The sequence below is a fragment of the Ambystoma mexicanum genome, chromosome 5p (genome assembly GCF_040938575.1).
Source record: "Ambystoma mexicanum isolate Mex_15411 chromosome 5p, UKY_AmexF1_1, whole genome shotgun sequence".
NCBI classification, from domain to species: domain Eukaryota; kingdom Metazoa; phylum Chordata; class Amphibia; order Caudata; family Ambystomatidae; genus Ambystoma; species Ambystoma mexicanum.
Genome location: NC_090930.1, coordinates 33,541,713 through 33,562,279, shown reverse-complemented (window position 1 = coordinate 33,562,279; position 20,567 = coordinate 33,541,713). Strand labels below are relative to the sequence as shown.

Here is a 20,567-nt window from a genome sequence, read left to right as displayed (position 1 = left end):
ACAATGTTAGACGATAAGGGCGGCCAACCCAGCAGGTAGGTAAAGTATTTAAAACACCTTTAGCAGTACCAAACGAAAAGAGCAGCCTGGCTGAACGAAGTACCTTAAAATGTAGAAGAGGCTCCTGCGGTGGTGGTTGTTCCAGGCAGTTCCTGCAGTTCGGGAGATCCAGCAGAGGAAGAGAGACTCTCGTTGTGGAGGAAGGTTCAAGTTACTGCACTGCCCAGGGATGAAACCAGCCGCAGTGCTGCCAAACAAAATAAAAGGTATGCTCCTTTAAATCGCGGTCCAGGTGGACGGGTGCCTGGCTATCCAGTCTCCGAGTGCAGGGCACTGGCGATTCGACCAAGGCAGGTCCTGGAAGGCGATTGGCAAACTGGTTGGCCCCACCAGCTCAAGGGAAGAAGGCTCTTGCAGATGATGATCTTCTCTCGTCCAGGACAGCTCCGATGAATTGGAGTGTTTGGCTTGGAATCATTTGTGACTTTTTGTAATTGAGGGAGAAGCTCAGCTTGTGTAGGAAGTGACAGGTCATGGTTAGATGTTCCCGGGCTTGCTCTGGTGAACTTGCACTGATCAGCCAATCGTCTAGGTAAGGGTTGATGTAAATCCCCCCTCTCCTGAGACTCGCTGCCACTACCGCCATCAGCTTGGTGAAAACTCTCGGGGCGGAGGTTAGCCCAAATGGCAGAACTCGAAATTGATAGTGAGATCCGCCAACTGCAAACCTCAGGTACTTTCTGTGCTTGAGATGGATTGGCACATTAAAGTAAGCATCCTGTAGGTCCAATGATACCAGCCAGTCCTGAAGTTGAAGAGATGAAGGATCTGAGAAAGGGTCCCCATCTTGAACTTGTCCTTCCTGAGGAATTTGTTCAAATTTCTTAAGTCCAAGATGGGTCTCAATTCTATGTCCTTCTTGGGGATGAGAAAATAAGGGGAGTACCACCCCTTGTTCCTCTCCGCTACAGGTACATGCTCTATTGCACCTTTCTCTAGCAGGGTTGCAATCTCCTGCACAAAGAGCGGGTCTGGAATTTTGACAGGGCTGGCTCCCGGTGGATGATCTTGAGGTCTTTGATTAAAAGGAAGGCAGTAACCATGGGTCACTATCCCTAGAGCCCAGGCATCCGACGTAATGCCCCACCATTCGTTCGGATACCGAGTGATCCTGCCACCCACCAGGGTTTTGTGGGTAAAGACCTCAGAGTGGCTGTGCAGCGGCTGCAGAAGCGGCTGAGGAGGAAGTAGCCGCTGCTGGGGCTGATCTAGCACCTTTTCACTTTCCACCACGAGGGGGTCTTCTCTGTTGACCTCTCTGACTGGCTTGCCCCTTCCCTCTTCCAAAAGAGGAGTAGAAACGAAAGGGACGGTTTCTCCAGGAAGATGACCCTGCGTATAAATGTTGTTGGGCTGTTTTATAGTGGCGCCGAGTGATTTAGCTGCCGCTTTCGAGGTCTGCAGCTTCTCCAAACTCTCATCCGCCTTGCTGCCGAATAGTCGCAAGCCGTTAAAGGGCATATTGAGTAACCTGGACTGTAAATCAGATGCAAAACCAGATTTCCTCAGCCAAGCAAATCTGTGTAAAACCGTGCTAGACACCATGGACCTGCTCACACTATCAGCAGTGTCCAGTCCAGACTTGAGGCACTCCTCCATAACCTCCTTTCCATCCCTTATTATCGCCAGGAAACCATCCTGTTCCTCACCCTCCGGGATGTGTTCAGCCGCTGCGTTAGTCCCACAAGGTGTATGTAAATCTAGCTAAAGTACAAGGTACAATAGTAGATTTAAAGGCCATACTACCTGAAGTAAAGACTTTCCTCGCCCAAGCATCAATCTTCTTGTTGTCCCTGTCAGGTGGCATGGAAGGATAAGCTGATTGCCTATTGACAGTCGCAGCTTGAATCACCAAGCTCTCACGTGAGGGATGCTTAGCCAGATATTTTGGATCTGAAGATGAAGGTCTGTACTTTCCCACAATTTTTTGTATTGACAGCTGGTAAAGATTCTGGGTTTTCCCCAATTCGCCATGACTCTTTTTTTGCAGAGCTTTGTGGAAAGGAAGGATCGGGTCCTCCTGTGGCCCTTCATCAATAATATCTGTCATGTCATCCTGGTCGTTACTCGGGGACACTGTCTTCCACCCCATGAAGTCGATGACCCTTCTCATGAGCGTCCTATACCCAGGTTCTGCATGGTCTGCAGGGCCTGGTCTTTTAAATTCTACCTCAGGGGAGGTATCTAGGGCACTGGCGATTGAAGGCAGTCATAAAGGTCAGCTATTTTGGTATTTGTGTCCTCAGGAACTTCTGTTGTCCCAAATGTAACACCAGCTGATGTAATATCCTCATCAGAGGAATGTTCCTCAAAGATGGAGGACATGGATCTAAAGAATTCCTGCCTGAGCTGAGGATGGAAGATTTTATCTGGTAAAGCTGGTGGCATTGATCTAGATTTAGCCATAGGTGTCGCTGTGGGTACTGGTATTAAAGATTTCTTCGACAAAGGTGTCTAAGGCGTCGATGGAATAGACGCTGGCTTTTATATATTCAAGGGAATTCTCGAGGTCATCGAGGAAGGCTTCGATGTCGTAGAGGGAGGCTTCGACACTGTGGCCGAAGGTATCGACACTATCTTGGGTAATTTTTTCGAAGTAGTCGTCGGAGGACGCATCAAGTCGATGCTAGACTTCGACGACGACGCCATTTTGTCCTCGGTCAACCTCGATTTATGCACCAGAGGTTTTTGTTTTCTCTCATGAGGCGCCGGAGAATCTTCCTCCGAGGACGCCCTCGACTTTCTTTCGGATTTTGCATGTTTAGTTTTAGATTTCCCTCTGTCACTCACTGGAGTTGACAGGGGCATGCTCTTCACGTGACTTTTTTGAGGGGGGTCGGGCCGCTTTCTCAAAAATATTTAGCATTGAAGCCCTAAAAGGCTCCCATTTTTTAGGGGAATCATGCTTAGGACATGAAATAAATCTTCTCTCAGGCGAGCAGGAAGAAGAGGAAGAAGATCTGTGACATCGCTTCTTCAATTTTTTTAGATGAAGAGGAGCATTCCTCAAGCGATCTCTTCGACCTTGACCGCCTCGACTCGAGATTTTCTACTCGACTCTCCTGAGTCTTTTTGCAGACTTAAGACTCCTCTGCCCACGCTAGCTTACCTTGGCGTTCCTTAAGAGCCTTAATCGACATCGCCTGACACGAACCGCACTCGTCGACACGATGGTCAGGGCTGAGGTACCAAAGGCAGTTGCGGTGAGGATCGGGAATGAACATCTTCCTTCCACACTTCAGACATTTCTTAAAACCCATCTTGGGTGTGGTAGGAGTTGAAGATGAAGACATATTTTCAATGAAAGAACTCGTCGAAACACGAAGCAGAAGCTCGGAAAAACAGAACTGAGTCCAACGGGCGTGGATCGGACCCTTTATACGATGGATGACGTCGACATTCGACGGCAGCCCTCAGGGTATTACGGCTCCGCTGCCTCGAGCACAGAGCCCTCTGGCGAGGAAGCAGCAAGGCTGGCAGACAATTTCTAAGATGAGGAATACGTGGGAGGACACAATCCATTCGAATGGCCTTTTTTATTTTTTGTAATGTAACGGATGGGAATGGGGACCAACTTTATTCACATGGTGCGGGCAAACTATTATGCTCCCACATTACAGTTGGCTTTTAACAAACAAGTTTCACGTAGCATAAAAGTAGGTAGGGGCATCCGACACGGGTGCCTGCATTCGACACTTTTATATGCTGTATACTTAGAACCGTTGTTACATAGAATTAGAGCGAGAGACTATACGTGGTATCACATTTGGAGGCGAGGGGCATAAGGTCACGGCCTTTGCAGACACATACTGTTGCCATTACTAGAACTTGAATGTTCGATACCAGCATTGCTGGAAGAATTGGCTGACATTGAACGGGTGGCAGGTCTTAAGGTCAATATGGGGAAAACTGAGCTCTTGGAACTACTTTTATCCGAGCAACAGAAGGAAGCTTTGCCCTCCTACTCGCCGTTTAAAGTGGCAGACTGCTCTATTAGATACTTGTGGATTAATATAAGAAAGAACGTTTCCCAGCTGTTCGACAGTAATTGCCCACAAATTATTGCAGCAGGTGAAAGGGGATTTGGGGAAATGGAATCCGTTGCAAACTTCATGGATAGGAAGGATAGCTACTATTAAAATGGTGACTCTCCCGAAGTTATTATATAAATTCAAAGCTCTACCGGTTAAGATTCCTTTGTCATACTTCAAGGCGCTGCATAAAGAGATTCCTTTGGCAAAATAAAACACAGTGAGTAGCATTTCAAACATTGATGGCATCCAGAGAAAATGGGTGAGTGGGATTGCCAGATTAAAAAAAATATGAGGCTGCACAGCTCTGGGAATGGTTTACTGGGGATACAAAGAAATCATGGGTAAATATGTATAGGGCAGTGGCTGGGTGCTCGCTGGAAGGGATATTTTGGTTGTATAGACAAGATAGACCTTTAAATACACAGGCAAGCCAGGTACTTTCAACGGTCCTGGATATATGGGATCGCCAATTAAACAAAGCAGTTTTGTCCACACGCCCAGCACCATTTACTCCATTATTTGAGAACCCTCAATTCAGTCCAGGCATGGTACCGGGTATGTTTAAACAATGGCGGAGAGTAGGCTGTACAAAGATGTGTGATATGATGCAGGGAAGGTCATTTATTCATATGAGGAATGCAAACAGCTACTGGGGCTTTCGGAAAAGGATAGGTTAGAGTACTACCAACTGAGACATTGGCTAGCCAGATCTGGGGGGCGGGAAGAGCTCTTCCCACATTTGAAAAATGCGGTACCACACACTCTGGGAACAGACAAATGGCATCAAAGTTATACTCAATACCGATAGAAGGAACGAAGGGACAAGGATTGGGGGTATATGCATAAATGGGCAAAGACATTGGGGACAGAAAAACTGAGAAACTATTGGTAACTTCTATGGAAAATATTCCCAAGCTAACGAGGTCTATACAGATAAAGGAAGTATGGTATAGGGCCATGTACCAATGGCACTTCACACCTGAAAAGTTGCACAAAATGTTCCCAACTTCCACGGATGGCTGTTGGCGAGGATGTGGAGGGCGGGGCGATTGACTACCTAAATGGTGGGACTGCCCAAATTTTAGGGAGGTTCTGGGAAGAGGTTACAAATCAGATTAAAAACATTGGTTCCCCTGACAGTAGTATGTCACCTAAGGAATGGTTGTGTGGTCTGTTTGATCCGGAGAATAGCTTACCTACGAAAATTCAAAGTAAGGATTTCATGTTAATGGTGATAGCAGAGTGGTTGGTTATCGCTAGTGCTTGGAAGCAGAAAAAGCTGCCTGGGGTTAGGGACTGGTTAAATACACTGTGGGGGTTCATCACCTTGGAGCGGATAACCCATCTGCAGGGGGGGGAACAGGAAAAGTTTCTTTGAGAATGGACGGTGGTCCTGTACTATCTCAATGTTGTCTACATAATGTTCAATAACCTCAGGTTATGTGATCTAGAATATTTGTTGTGAAATTGATTCAGTGTAAAATGCTATGTTACTCTGCCTGGGAGTGGGTGGGGGGAGGTGAGATAAAGGGGTAAGGGGGGTGTTGGGTGAATGGGGGTGGAGGGTGGATAAAAATGTTTATTTGAAAAATGATTTTAAAAAAATAAAGAATTCTATGCTATTTTTGCTTTCTTCCAACATGTGATGAGGTCTATATTGCAGCAAGACTGGATAACGGAAACTCAAGCTTTCGTGACCTTCCAAGCTGCTCCATAAGCAAAGTGGAACTAGTACAGAAAACAGCAGAAAGGTTGCTGCCATAATGTGACCATAGGGAGCATATATCCCCTACTTCGTGAGAGCTAGACTGGCCCTGGTGGCTCAAAGGATTAATTTCATGTTATATCTTTTAGAACAGCAAACCTTCCTTTTTCTTAAGTAGATTCTACAAATGCCTGTCCAGCCTTCTCTTAGATCTGAAAAGGACCACGTATTGAACAGATACAGATATGTTGGCGGTACATCTTCTACGGTTCTGGCATCCAGGCTATATATAGCAAAGTATTCCAATTAACCTGTCATCATTGACTATCATCTGGTTTTTAGGCACCAATTCAAAACTTCTCTTTTCCTGAAATAAGCCAGTAAATGTCAATGTTCCTTGCATCATCATGAATCCATTCTTGAGGGACTACCAATATATCACAGCGCCATAGTGCTGTTGCAGTTCCAGCTCAATATAATATAACTATATCCCTTTCCTAGCAGACACAATTTCCTTGGTCCCGCCTGAGCTTTATCCATTCATACACAGTCCTTGCATTTCCCTAAACTCATGTGCACCGATAACCTCGGTCCTCACAGGTCTACTTATCGCTCTTTCTTCATCTCTCACCTCATGGCCATCCTTGCTTGGGCCTAGTCCAAAGATTCTGTTGTACAGTGAATCCAAAGAGTTGCCAGAATCTGACTTCTCAAAGCTTTGGCTGTCCAGAACCTCTAATGTGTGCAGTACACGTCCAATGGTGAACCCTGTAGGCAAGAGAAAAGAGTAAGGGTAACAACAAATCAAACATGTGGAACATTGAAAAAAAAAACAAAATGGCGGTGCTATGATAAATAAATAATGTTGCTGAAATTATGTAATTTTACATTCCTTTTTTTGCTAAATATTGCACAAAACGCCTGTTAGAATTGCATGCAGTACCCTCTGGGACCACCACATACAATTAGGACTACAGGTGTAAGCAAAACCAACCTTTGGTAGAAGTCTGTACCACACAGTTTGTGGTAGCGAGCTGAGCAGCCAAGCTTATCTCAAGAGGGAATGTGAGCAGTACAAGAGGTTACACAGGGATCTTTCAATCACAGTGGTTCAAGTAGACACACTCAAGGTTTCTTGGTAAAATACTTATTAATTTATTACACAATCATTTAGAAAACATTCACTATAAGGAGGCAACTTAATATTATACACAAACACTTCAGTACTGAACCAATACGTTTCTGAGTAAATTAGGCTCTGCTGAAACAGGAGCAAAATGGCATTTCAGTTACTTTAAATGGGAGTAAAGGCACAAGTTAGCAGAATAGATTACAATTACTTTCTTAGGCAGTGTAAATAGTTTCAATTCACTAAAGGACTCGATTCAGTTCAATAGGCCGAGGCCACAGTCAATGGACTAGTGTCTTGGATAGGAAAGAGCAGTTCTTGTAGTAAATGGTAAAGTCTTTGCCAATGTTCTCAGAAGTAGTTTGTATAAAAAAGAATCATATGTTGGGTCACAAGCTGATTAGGCCTGCAAGTTGGGAAAGTTCCACGAACCTTCACCGCGAGAGGTAAGTTCTCTCAATCGGGTTGGCACAGTACCTTAATATGAAGAACAATATGCAGTTGAAGACGTTGGTTCCTGGCAGTTCCTGCAGATTTCATTATACCCGAGCCTCAGTCGTGGGGACAAGAGGGAGCACGTCGGGGGACTCCTGCACTGCACGGGACTGTCGGAAAACACCAACAAAATAGAGTCACTTCAGTTCGAGTAGCTGTAGTCAAGCACACAAGCTGGTGTCCTTCCCCCTGGTTAAACCCAACCAGCTCAGAGAATGGTATCCAGGTGGCTTACGAGTTGACTGGTCCCACCAACTCAAAGAAAGAAGTCGTCCTTGAAGGGGCTTCTCTGTCTAGATGAACTTGGCAATTCGGACCTGCAGCAGGGCTTCATCGGGCCAACCAATGGTCCAGGAGTTGCCGCAGCTGTCCTCTTCAAGCTCTTCTTCAGTTCTTTCGTTCCAGTGGTTGACTCTGCTTTCCATTCCAAGAGACTTGCCTTTTGAACATTTCTCTCCCTTTCATTCCAGCACAGCTGTCAGTCACCCAGCAGGGTGGCTGTCCTTGCCGGACAGTCAGCCAGCCAGCCACGGTTTATAGTGTATATGTAGAATGACAAAAATGCCGAAAAAAATGATTTTGATTTTTTTTTTTTTTTTTTTTTTTTTTTTTAATGGGGGGGTGGGTTCCCCTCCAACCCCCTTTTTTTTATTTTTTATTTATTCTTACTAGCTAAACCAAAAATAAACATACAAATAAAAAAAACATTAAAAAAAAGTATTCTGCATTATTTTTTTCGACAATCGGCTTACATCAAACCACTTCTGAAAAACACAAGCGGGGACGTAGATGACCTCTCCAACTACAGACCAATCTCCAACATCCCCTACCCAGCCAAACTCCTCGAAACCTACGTATACAAACTAACCCAAGAATACGTTGAAGAACACCACCTGCTAGACCAAGCTCAAGTCGGCTTCAGACCCACAAGAGGTACAGAAACAGCACTACTATCCATCTGGGATGACCTAAAAACAAACGCAGACTCCAACACAACATCTGCCCTTATCCTGCTCGATCTCTCAGCAGCCTTCGACACAGTTAGCCATGACACCCTAACCAAAAGACTAGAAGACATAGGCATAACAGACACAGCACTACGCTGGACTAAATCATTCCTAGCAGACAGAACTGAAACCGTCTGGATCAAACCCTTCAAATCCACCCCACGAGTCAACGACTGTGGAGTACCACAAGGATCCTCACTATCTCCATTGTACTTCAACATCTACCAAACCCCTGTAATCAGAATCTTCAAGAAACGCAACATCAAATGCTACAACTATGCAGACGACACTCAAATCATCTACAAGATCGAAGACACCCAAGCCGATCATTCGAACCTAACCGACTGTCTAAAAGAAGTCTTCAACTGGATGAATGCCAACAACCTGAAAATCAACCCAGGAAAAACAGAAATCATGATCATATCCAAAGACCAAGAGAAGGAAACCGCCATCCCGTGGCCAACGGAAATGGGATCTATACCATCACCATCTAAGGTAGTAAAAAATCTGGGAATCCTGATGGACAACACCCTAACCTTAGAACCGCAAATAAACGCAACAGTCAAGAAATGCTTCTTCCTCCTCCACACGGCAAGAAAAATACTACCTTTCCTCTCCTTCACACACAAAACACTCACCATCGTCGGCCTCATCATGTCAAGTATCGACTATGCAAACAGCCTCTACCTCGGTATACCGGAATACCTACTGAAGAAGCTACAACGGATCCAAAACACTGCAGCCAGACTACTCCTCAAACTATCCAGAAGAGACCACATCACCCCGGCCCTAAAAACACTACACTGGCTCCCAGTAAAACAGCGTATCATCTTCAAAACAATGTGCATAACGCACAGGGCAATCAGCGGACAAGGAGCTGAATTCCTACAAAAAAAAATAACAATCTACAAGCCAACGAGACCACTCAGGTCAACCAACGAAATCCGACTGGAACAAAAACCTTACATCAAGAAGAAACTCGGAGGCACCGCTTTCTACCACCTAGCCGCGAAAACCTGGAACAACATCCCAAAATTAATAAGGAACACCAAAGACCACCTTAAATTCAGAAAATTACTAAAAACCTACCTCTTCAACACCGGAGAATAAAACCAAAACAACAATAAGACAAACGAATCATCAAAAAAGGACAGTGACAAACCGCTAGAACCGACAGAAGTACCCGGGGCACCAACAGGGCTGACGCTGGACACAGGGGTCCACCCGCGAGACACAGAGAAACGGATACAACTACTCCAGCCAACCCTTACCATCCCCCACCGCCCTTACAGCCACAACTAGGTCCCACGAGGCTGTGGAACAGACAATATACCACCAATCACCACACAACCGGGTGTATGGACACTAGCAGCGGCGCTAGTCATGTGGAGGGGGGGAGGAGCATGCAAGGTTATTAAGGGAGCGGGCGGAGGGGGCAGCTAGATCCTCAAACGGCCTCGAATGGAAAATCGGGCACATACCTCCTGAGGCTCAGGGTGTACAAGCATCCCGTCGGGTAAGATTACACGGTTCAGTCCAGGATAGAGATGACTAACGAATACCATTAACAATTTCCTTCTCTGCATACACCTCTCAAACTCCAAACCAAACACAACCACAAACCTCTAGCGCAGCAAACCGCACGAACTTCACTACACTGCAACAACAAAACAAAAAAACACATAGACTCGCACATCAGCACACGACGACTACCGGCCGCATACACCCCAGGCCCAGCCGACGGAACCACCGGGCTGAGGCTGCCAACAGCACATCACTGCAATCTTGCACTTTTCCAGCCTCCACCCACTAACCCACCATCCCCCCCCTCTTTCAGAGCCGCCAGAGCGCCAGGGGACCACTCCGGTGGTGATAGTGCGCGGTACAAATGACCTTTAACATTAACATTAACATTATTCCATTCAAATAAATGTTTGACATTTTATCTGGATACCGCCAATCACGCCAGAGTGCATTTGGGTCTCCTAGGAGACTAAGCACAGGGAGTTTCAGGCACCTCCCTCACTTCCTGCCCAACCCCGACACTCGGGCGCCAAAGGCATGGAAACAAAGGGACCAAACCTGGTTTGGCGCGCAGAGACAAACACGACAAGGGCCTTCCCAAAAGGAAATGTCAAAAAAAGAAGACCAGGGCCCGTTTAAACAAAGGGGCTTGAGGTGCCATCTTGAAAAATATGGCCCCGTGATTTTTAGCTACCGGTGTTCGCGTTCGGGAAAAATCATGGTAGTTTGTTGTAAAACCACTGCCACCAGCCTTTTCAATAGAAAAGGGTAGCATTTGACTGCTACATTGTAAGATGGTGTGTACTGGGGAAAAGACTAGTAAAGTCAATTTCACTTTACATTTTGTGGGAAACAGTAGTTTATCCCAGAGAAGGTATTTAAACCTTTGGGAAGTCTAAAAGACATCACTGTGTCACTGCACTGAGGGTGCTGTGTAACACATGAAATGATAATGTCTATGGAGTTCTCCAATACTCCATAATCAAACACCACAAGTGTAAAACATATATCAAAACACATGCAAGAGTGGGAAAAAAGGCTCACTCTTTCCAGGTAAAAATTAAAGTTCTCAAAAATCTAGCAAATTTGCTGGGGGTCTCTAAGGTGAAGGGAATTAGCACATTTATGAGATTCCTCCCTAACAACTCAGCGCACCAAACCAGGTTTGGTGCTTTGGTCGCTTTGCCTTTGGCGGGATTCACGAGTGAAGCCCGCCTCTGGCTCCAGGGTGTCTGGTGGGGGCAGGAAGCGAGGGAGGTGCCCGAAACGCCTTGTGCTAAGTCTCCTAGGAGATCCAAATGCACTCTGTGGTTATTGGCCGGCTAAATGTCCGGCAAGGACAGCCACCCTGCTGGGTGACTGACAACTAGCCTGGAATGAATGGGAGAAACCTGCATAAAAGGCAAGGCTTTTTGGCTTGGAAGGCAGAGTCGACCACTGGACGAAGGATCCGAAGAAGACCTTGAAGAGGACACCTGCGGCAACTCCTGGACCATTGGTTTTCCCGGTGAAGCCCTGCTGCTGTGCTGAAACTCCAAATTCGTATCGACAGAATCCCCTGCAAGGACGACTTCTCCTTTTGAGTTGGTGGGACCAATCAACTTCAAAGTAAGCCAACCGGACATCCTCTCGGAGCTGGTTGAATTTCCACAGCGTTGCTGCTGGAAACCGAAACGGCAGGGAGAAGAACACCAGATTGCGTGCATTGTTTTTAAGCTGGCCAAGAGCTCCAGGAAGATCCTCCAGACTCCCAGGAAGCAAGACTGACCGAGCCACCTCAAAAGAGCTGGACCCCAGATGCAAGGAAAGTCAATCTCGACAGCCAGAAACCACGGTGTTGCCATTTGCGGTAGACGCGAGGAGCTGAAACACCGAAGTACCACTTGTTTGAAGATTGCTGGTTGCGAGCGGTGACCGTCCCATTGCAGTGCAGGAGTCCCCAGAAGTCCTGCCTCTTGTCCCCACGACTGAGGGCCAGGAACACCAGGATCTGCAGAGCTGCACAGGCACAGAAGTCATCTGCTGCACTTTTCTTCAACCTAAAGGTACTGTAACAGTCTAAGAGAACGTACCTCTTGTCGTGTAACTCAACTTGTTCTCTGTTGGTGAGACTTGTTGTGGTTGCTCTGTAGAGTTGCCGACAGCTTCTTAACCTCAAAAGCCTAAACAGCTTGTGGCCTTACTTTGAATTCTTCTTTCTACAAAGACTCCTAGAAACATTGTGCAAGACTTACCTACCTCTGAGAAGTGCTTCAGTTTCACCTACACTTTTGCTCAATAGACTTTGGCTTAGCCTGGCTCCCTGAAAGACTCTTCTTCCCTCTGTGAATGTGTTTGGTCTTCCTTCCAGGAAAGGGCCAACTAACTTTGCATTGGGGGGGGGGGGGATTACAAAAGTGAGAATATTTGTGAGATCTCTTGTCTCATAATAACCTTTCTCTTTGACAAACTCTTAAACCCGATTCTAAATGCAACAGTGATATATTAATGTCCCCAGCACCTTAATTATTGAAGTCACCTGAGGGTGTAGGTAGTGTCTGTGGGCCATCCCAAAAGGGTACTTACTGATTTAGAAATATTAAGAGTGTGTATTTATGAAGTGCATTTGAGTGTTACTGTTATATTGCTCCCTTCTGAAGAAGGCTTACTCTAACTGACTGATAAATAATTGTTTATTCAAGAAACCTTGTATGTGTGTTTAGTTGAATACTTGTCACTGTGACTCTCTGTGTAACTCACCTACAGCTCACATTGACCCCTCTTAAGATAAGCCTGGCTGCTCAACACGCTACCAAACTGTGTAGTACAGACTTATACCAAAGGTTGGGTTCCTATAGCCAGGAGGTCAGGGTTGTTGTAGTGCACCCAAAGGGTACTGCATACAAGCTTGCCAGTCGTCCAGGTGCGGGTAGACATGGTGGACTGCCACTGCATTCATGGGCCTGGTAAATACCCTGGGGGCTAAATTGATGCCGAAGGTAGCACCTTGTATTGGAAATGGCAGCCCATGATCCTGAATCGCAGAAAGGAGCGATGCAGCCTCCAAAACGGGACTTGTAGATAAGCATCCTTCAGATCCAGTCTCCCCTGCACAATGTCTCCGCAATGAGTGCTGGCGTAACCATCTGGAATTTTTGAAGAGGGAGGGAGAGGTTGAGGGTGGAGAGGTCCAACAACTCTCAGGCCAGCCTGGTTCTTCTTTTGTATGGCGAAAATCCTGGAGTAGAAGCCAAATCCTCACTGGGAGGCGGGGACTTCTTCCACTGCCAGGCTCTCGACGAGCAACCGAATTTCAGCCAACAGAGTTGCTGTCCCAATCTGTGGGAAGAGAGGAGGGAGGAGAGGGAGGGATCAGTAAGCGGTACCCTGTGGATAATGCAGAGAGGATTCAGGAGTTCACGAACTTCTGACGCCAAAACTGTGCGTGAAGGGCAAGCCTGCCCCCCACTGGAAACACGTGGACTCGAAGGGACGAGTCATGCCTTCTTTCCCTCTGAGGCTGCTGCGGAGAAGGGGGACTGAAGATGGCCCTCCCCGCCCATTTGTTGTTTGCGCCCATGCTGACTCGGAGAACGGTCAGGCTGCCTGGCCCTCTGTTCTTGGAAGCCGCGGGACGACCCCCCCTGAACCCCACCTCTTGTCGGAGCTTTGATCTGGCTGGGTGTACGCCTTGGGCGTGGCCTTCATAAGGATAGATACAGACATAGCAGTTTGCAAACTGTTCTTTTTATCTAGCTCCTCATCGGTGGTGGAGTGAAAGAGGTCACCACCTTCGAATGGAAGGTCCAATGTGCATTCCTGGCGGTCTGGGTTAAATTTAGTAGCCCGAAGCCAGACATCTCATGTCCGTGGCAATGCATATGGCCCTGCCAGAGGTGTCACTGTGGGCCACAGTGGACTCCATGATGTCTTGCGCCACCATTTTAGCCTCTGCCAGTCACGGCCTTGAAACAAGACTGGCTCTGTACTGGAAGTTCTGAAAGGAAGTCTTCTATTTCCCGCCAAAGCCTTTGGTTAACGGCTGCCAGCATGGCACCCGCGTTGGATTGACGAAGATGCAGCAAAGCGTTGGAATAAAGCTTCTTCCCATACGCCTCCACAATCTTCTCCTCCTTGCCTAGCAACGCCGAGGATGACTGAGGCTTTCAGTACAGTGACGCCGCAGCAATCACCAAAGAGTGCAGTTGAGGGTGGGCTGACAGCAAAAGTGGATCCCCCTCCCTTTGCCTATACTTGGCATCCAGGCCCTCATTGACAGGCTGGGCCGAGTGGGGTTTGAGCCACCCCTTCTTGGCCAAGGCAACAACATCCTTCTGCATCGGGATCCCTGTTCTAGCCGCGGGGAGCAGAGCGAGGACCTCGGCAACAACCCCTGCCTCCGTTTGTTCGACTTTGGGTTGAGGAACGCCCAAGTACTCTGCCAGACCTGCAAGTTGTTTGTGGAAGGCCTTGGCAGACAACGGTGTGTCAGGGTCTTCTTCCTCGTCTGTGTCCACCATGGCGTCCGGCTGGTCCGGAGCGGGTGGAGGAGTGCTGGGTGCCGAGGGCTGAGGTGTGGAGACTGCAGCGGAGGCTGGAACGGAACAGCCTGAACTGTAGGAGGCAGGGGATCCGAAAACGAATGAGTAGGCACGGGCAGCAGGGGCTGCACCAGGCCTGCGGTGCTGGCGCCATAGGAGGAATGACTACAGGGGCAGGCGGAGGGGTCGGAGGGAGCATGCCTCTGATCACATCCTTAAGGATGGCTCCCATCTGAGGAGATCTCATGAGAGTGAGGAACTTTTCAAAGAATCTGTCCTCACAGGCCAGTGGGGTGGCAGGTGATGTTGACTGGGTAGCGGGTGGATCCTGGGGCCGGTGCGTACCCTGTCTAGCTGGTTGCGGGGTACACCTGCCCTGCGATGCTAATGTACAAGCTGTAGGCTACATACCTGGTTGACACCAGTCCCACCTTGTAACTCGGTCTCCCACCTGCTCCGTTCCTCGGGTGGTATCGCACAAGCGGTCATCTTGTCTGGTGCAGCGGCCATCTTGTCTGGTGCAGCGGCCATTGTTGAGCTGCATGCCACATGCCTAAGTCGTGGTACTTTGCTCACTGGGCCCGGCCTCCTCCAGGATTCTTGGCAGTGGAGCATGAGACCTACCCTGCACCTCAGGCCAAGGCCTGGCAGGAGTGTTGCCCTCAGCAGCAGCACCGGCAGTGCTGCGTCAGACGCCCTATCAGACATGTTTCCGGTACAAGGGTGTACACCCGGTTAAAAGAACATTGTGGTCCCTTCAGCACCATCTCCGGAAGGATCTACAGACCCCCTTGGCTTGGCGGCCGGTAGCTGAACTATCCTCAGTATCCGTGCTGGTGTGAGAACCTGAGAGATTCCTCCCGTCCGGGCGTTTCCTTGGGAAGGAGTCACCCTTGCGGGGTACGCTGGTAAAGAGCGGCCCTCCCTTGGGCTTTGACTTATGTCTGACAAAGTCCTTCAAATCCACTGGAGGCAACTTCTCGAAGAGCTACCTGATTGATAAATGAAGACAGACAGAAGAAAGCATCCGGGGAAGAGCGTGTGGTATTACATGGCCGAAGCCAAACCCAGGAGCGCTGGTGAAATCTGCCCGTTCCCGTCGATGCGGAAAAGGAGACTGAAGAGTGGCGCTGGTAGGTGGAGTCGGGAGCAAATGTCCCCGAAGAATGTTTTTTCTGGCAGAAAAGGTTCTGACTCCCGTCCCTAGCGAGGGACGCCCCATGCAGTATGGAGGAAAGGGGACGGGAGAGTATGATAAATAGGCTGTAGAGTAAACACTCATGATCTTGACCAAGAATATGCAATTATAAACTACGCAATCGGTCCAAGAAGACACTTGCCTGCTAATTCTATGCACCTGGAAATCCAAGAGCAGAACTAGATACCGGAGGGCCATCTAGCAGCTACTCTGCTAATCACACCTACCATTGAATGTATATAGCAGAACTACCCACCGGTAATCTATCTAGCAGAACTACCAACTCAAGCACTTATGAACTTAATCATTTCCCTGCAAATATGCACTAGCCATTAATCCAGGAAATGCACTTGCCTGCTAGTCCTACACATCAGGAAATCCCTGTGGAGAATTATATAGCAAGGAACGTTCTAGCACTTATTCTTTGCTAATCCCAACTATCTGGGAATGTCCAGGTAGAACTACCTATAGGGGGTACTATTTAGCAGAACTGCTGACCAAGGACGTTGCAAGCACCTATACAATAACATGGTTTTTGGGACAGATCCGATTCACCACCAGTCAGTCTTCGCCAAAACAATCTGATCATTCAAGAAACAGGGAAACACCACACCTTCGACAGGCACTGGATTGGAATGATAATGATAAAATGCGGCGTACAAATGCCTAATAACATTTCTATCGTGGATGTACTTTGTTAGCCCTTTTTCTACCATTCTGGAATGGGGAGCTCTGAATTTGTGTTTTGCCTTTGGCTGGAACCCTTGAGTGTCCCTGCATTGGCTCAAATGTGTCCCATGCCATTTGTCTGCTAGAGTGCCTGAATGGAAGCAGTTCCCACTGAGGGGCTGGCTGTCCTGCTTGGACAGCGCCCTACCCCCTTTCTGTAAAATTCTGAAAGATTTTGAAGAGGAGTGTATGGGAAAACTGAATAAAAGGAGAGGTTCCTGAGGCAGAATTCAAGTCGACCACTGGAACAGAAGAACCGAAGCTGAAGACTACCAGACGCCCACAGACCCTTCCAGTAAGGGTGAAGCAATCACTGCTGTCCTGACCCAGTTTTCTACTCGACAGAGGAGCTCCTAAGAGGACGACTCCTTCCCTTTGGCTGGTGGGACCAACTAGCCCCAAGACTAACTACAACTAGAGCCATCTCCTGAGGTGCTGTGACTTTCCAGAGCTGCAGACTGCGAATACCAGGAGACCTTGGCTTGGACGAATATGCCCAGAACTTTCGCAAACTACAGTCGGATCTCCAGAGGCACGATTGCACTCATCTAAGTCCCCTCACCACGGTGCAGGACTTCAGAATCGAAGAAGATAGATCATGCCATAACCGTCCTGTGTGTGGAGCTGATAAAAAGGCAAACATTTTTTTTTAAAAAAAGGCTGAAACAGGAGACATAAGAAATCAATGCTGAGGGTTCTCTCTCGCGACTGCTGGTGAAACATACCCTTCAGAGCCGGAGACCAGCTCTGTCGCTGCTGCACTGGAGAGAATCCAGCTTAAATTACTTCTTCTAACCTAAGGTACTTTTAGGGAGAATTCTCATTTCTATGCTAATTCCCTTCAACCTTAGAGACCCCCAGCTCTCTTGCTGGACTTTAGGACTTTTTAATTTTTATCCTGGAGTGAGACCTTTTTCTCACTCTCTCATGTATTTTTATTTTTTCATTTGAATTTATTAAGATTTCAAAGGTATAAAGAAAGGCATTACAAAGCAGTGTATAAGATCGAATAGAATGAGTTGCATACAATTGAAACATTTCTGCCCCCTCCCCAAAGAATATTCTTACCCTTTATTCAAATCAAGTTTCTCCCGCTCCCCCCCCCCCCCCGCCCAACCCCGCCCCGGAACATTCCCTCCTTGCTCATTTACTGATGCGCGTATACGAAAATTGACTCGATTGATGTGCAATCTAACATATACAATAATCACACTAAGATAGGTTGTCTCTGCGTGAGGTCCTCAGGGCCATAATATATGTCCTTTCCAATATGACAGATCAGAATATTCTCCTCAGGAGGATAGGTGCAGCCTTTCATAATCAGTCCACAGTAGTAGTAGTTCCTGTCATATACTTTGAAACAAAGTCTTCCCAAAGTATATCGCATTGTGCAGATTTTGCATGCAGGTTCGAGGTTATTTTCTCCATAACACAAATATTCAAAGCGCCATTAATCCATCCGCCTTTGCTTGGTATGTTCTCAGACTTCCACTCAATGACTAGAGTGGCTCGGGCTGCTAACAGGAGGTGAGCTGTGTTAAGACGGATTTCGGAAATCTGTCCTGGAGGCGGAGAGGTTAAGAAGGCCAGCCTAGTTTCTTGGAACAGGGTAACCTCTGGACAAGCCAGACCAATCAGGGTAGCGATCGCGGCGGTCAAGACTAGGTCTCAAGAGGGGTGAGGGTGACTGAAAGCCCACAATGAGCACACAAAGCAAGGACACTTACAAATTACTCCAAACAGGTGTTATATTAAAAATATACACACATTTATTACAAGGCCTTTGTAACATTGACCGTAGCGAGAAATCACAATAAAACTCCAGTAAACCAATACATCACACTCAATACAATATATATACAATACCAAAGAGTCTAACGAGAGAGACGCACGAAATATGCAGACCACCTAGATGGGGAGGAAAACAGGCAGTGCGAATACTACAAGTTAGACCCAGTCCGCCTTCAGAGGCACCTAACTAGAAGGAAGTCCGAGCCCTACGAAGAGTGGAGCCTTGTGCTCAAAAGTACCTGCACACGCGGGTGCCAATGGGCAAAAGGAAGTCTCTGCGAGGACGTCAGGCAGTTCAGATCGGTGAACAAATGAAGAAGGACAAAGATCCGCGACTCAAGCGCAGCCTCCACTGTGGGAAGAAGCAGAGCGAGAGTACGAAAAGGTGTGCTGTTTGACACAGCGGGGAAAAGCTATGGGCTCCTGCAGGAGGGCGACCAGTTCCTAGCTATGCTACTCACCGGTCCCCGATGCAAGCAGACCCAGGCTTCTCCGCCTCCGTTTCAGTGCTGGCAGGTTCAGATAGGGGACTCTCGGCGTCGTGTAGATTCCGCGGCAGCGGAAGTTGAGTTAAAGATGTCCCAAACGAAGTGAACCCTCACAGATTGTTACCTCAGCAGGGCAACGATGCGGCCGTGTGTATTTCAGCCCAGTGCACACTCTCACTTCAGACCTGGGAACGCCAAGTGTACGAAGCGGGTGAGAGTGTCGCGGACTCGGAATACAACACAACCTGACGGCGGTAACAGAGCAAGACTCCTGTGTAGGCTGGTCAGTCCACTGGATGGCCCAGGGAGGCTTCCGAAGGCTTACTTGCAGGAGATGGTGAAGATGCCGAGAATAGTTGTTCCCACTATTCCAATGGGTCGAAGTACCAGTACAGGCCTTCTCGTTCGATCCGAGGTAGAAAGAGTTTCACAGAGCGACCGCAGTGCAGAGGAGCAGTCCTTCAGCGAGTCGCCAGCGATTCCCCGGTTCAGCCTCGTAGTTGCAGGATACTTGGCTCCTGTATCCCTTTGTTCGTGAGAACTCAGGAGATCGACATGGTAGTGGCGTTTCCAGCCCCCTCTTATCCACGGTTCCCTTCGCGCCAAAACGGAGGGGACCCAATGGGAGATCCGCTCATAAAACACTCACACCATCTGTGGACCTCATCACGGACCACGGTGATCCTAGGCATTCACACTACCCTAGACTCTCTGGCGCCCAGGATGTGTATTGGGACCAGACATCCCAGCCCCCATCCTGGAGGCGCACACACAGGCCTGTAGAAGCCCGCGAAAGCATCTGTGTTTCGCGGGAAAGTACATGCCCAAATAAGGAAGGCCCCGGGTCGGCTTGACCTGGGGGAGGTGAAGGGGGCAAGACGGTCAGCGGACAGGACAAAGAGCTTCGTGGTCTGGCCATTTTGGGAGCCAGGCCACCATTTTGGGCTAAGCGCGAGAAACGCGCTTAAAACGCCATATGGAGCTCAAAAACACAAGAAACGATCGCTGCCACCAATCCCGTCCGTGATTCACTTTCACCGTTCATTTACAATCCAAAGAGAGTATCTAGGGCCTGTAGACGACTAGAGACCCAAGAGAGCAGTACCTTAGCTTACAGTGCCCCCTTGTGCCATGTGGCACGAAAGCTGCAACATGATAAAGAAACTACGGAAAACAGCGTTTCCCGGTACTGACTGTCTTAAGGGCATGTCAGTTTCCCCGTAAGCATGGAGCGAAAGCCCAGAGGAGTGCGGCAGAAGGCTGCACTTCTCTGGCAAAGTCTAGATCATGGTGAAAACAACAGCAAAAAGTTTAGGGGTTGCCACATGGAAGGAAAATTACCCACAATTAAGAAATCTTTCCTAACAAGCTGCCAGACCCTTGATTCTATTCCTTTCATCATCACATTGCTTGAACCCAAAGAGAATCAATAAGGGGTCTGCAGACCTCTGAATGCCATCGAGATCTTTGATCCACCCCAGGACTTTGTCCCAGTATACATTGATCCTGGGGCAGCTCCACCAGATGTGCCAATAATCGGCTATCCCACCACATTTACGCCAGCAGAGTGGACTCAGTGACTGAGTGGACTCAGTGACAAACATTCTGGAAAGCCCGAGGGGTTCATATTGCCAGCTGTGTAGCAGTTTGATCGCATGGAGTTTGCATTGGCTAGATATAGAAACCTAAGGGGCAGCCGTGCACATTCTTCCCCACATGATCACATCAACTTCTTCTTCGCCCAAATCTTTCTCCCATCTACTCTTCAGGGGTAACGTGGAGCCCTTCCCTGCTTTTATCAGTTCCCTGTACATGGCGGATATCAGACCTTTCATTTCTGTACTGGAGTTCAGGAGCCTCTCAAATGGGGTAAGTTCCCTGTCTGCT

General features: G+C 48.0%; 1 protein-coding gene across 5 annotated transcripts in view; it reads right to left on the bottom strand.

Annotated features, from left to right (window-relative positions):
• Positions 1 to 20,567, bottom strand: part of MED12 (mediator complex subunit 12) — a 1,704,158-nt gene that overhangs the window by 1,428,237 nt on the left and 255,354 nt on the right. For all 5 annotated transcript variants that reach the window (XM_069612388.1, XM_069612385.1, XM_069612387.1 and 2 more), the window contains exon 10: positions 6,431 to 6,567. In XM_069612388.1, coding sequence (XP_069468489.1) covers positions 6,431 to 6,567 — 137 coding nt within the window. The remainder of the gene's footprint in view (positions 1 to 6,430; positions 6,568 to 20,567) is intronic.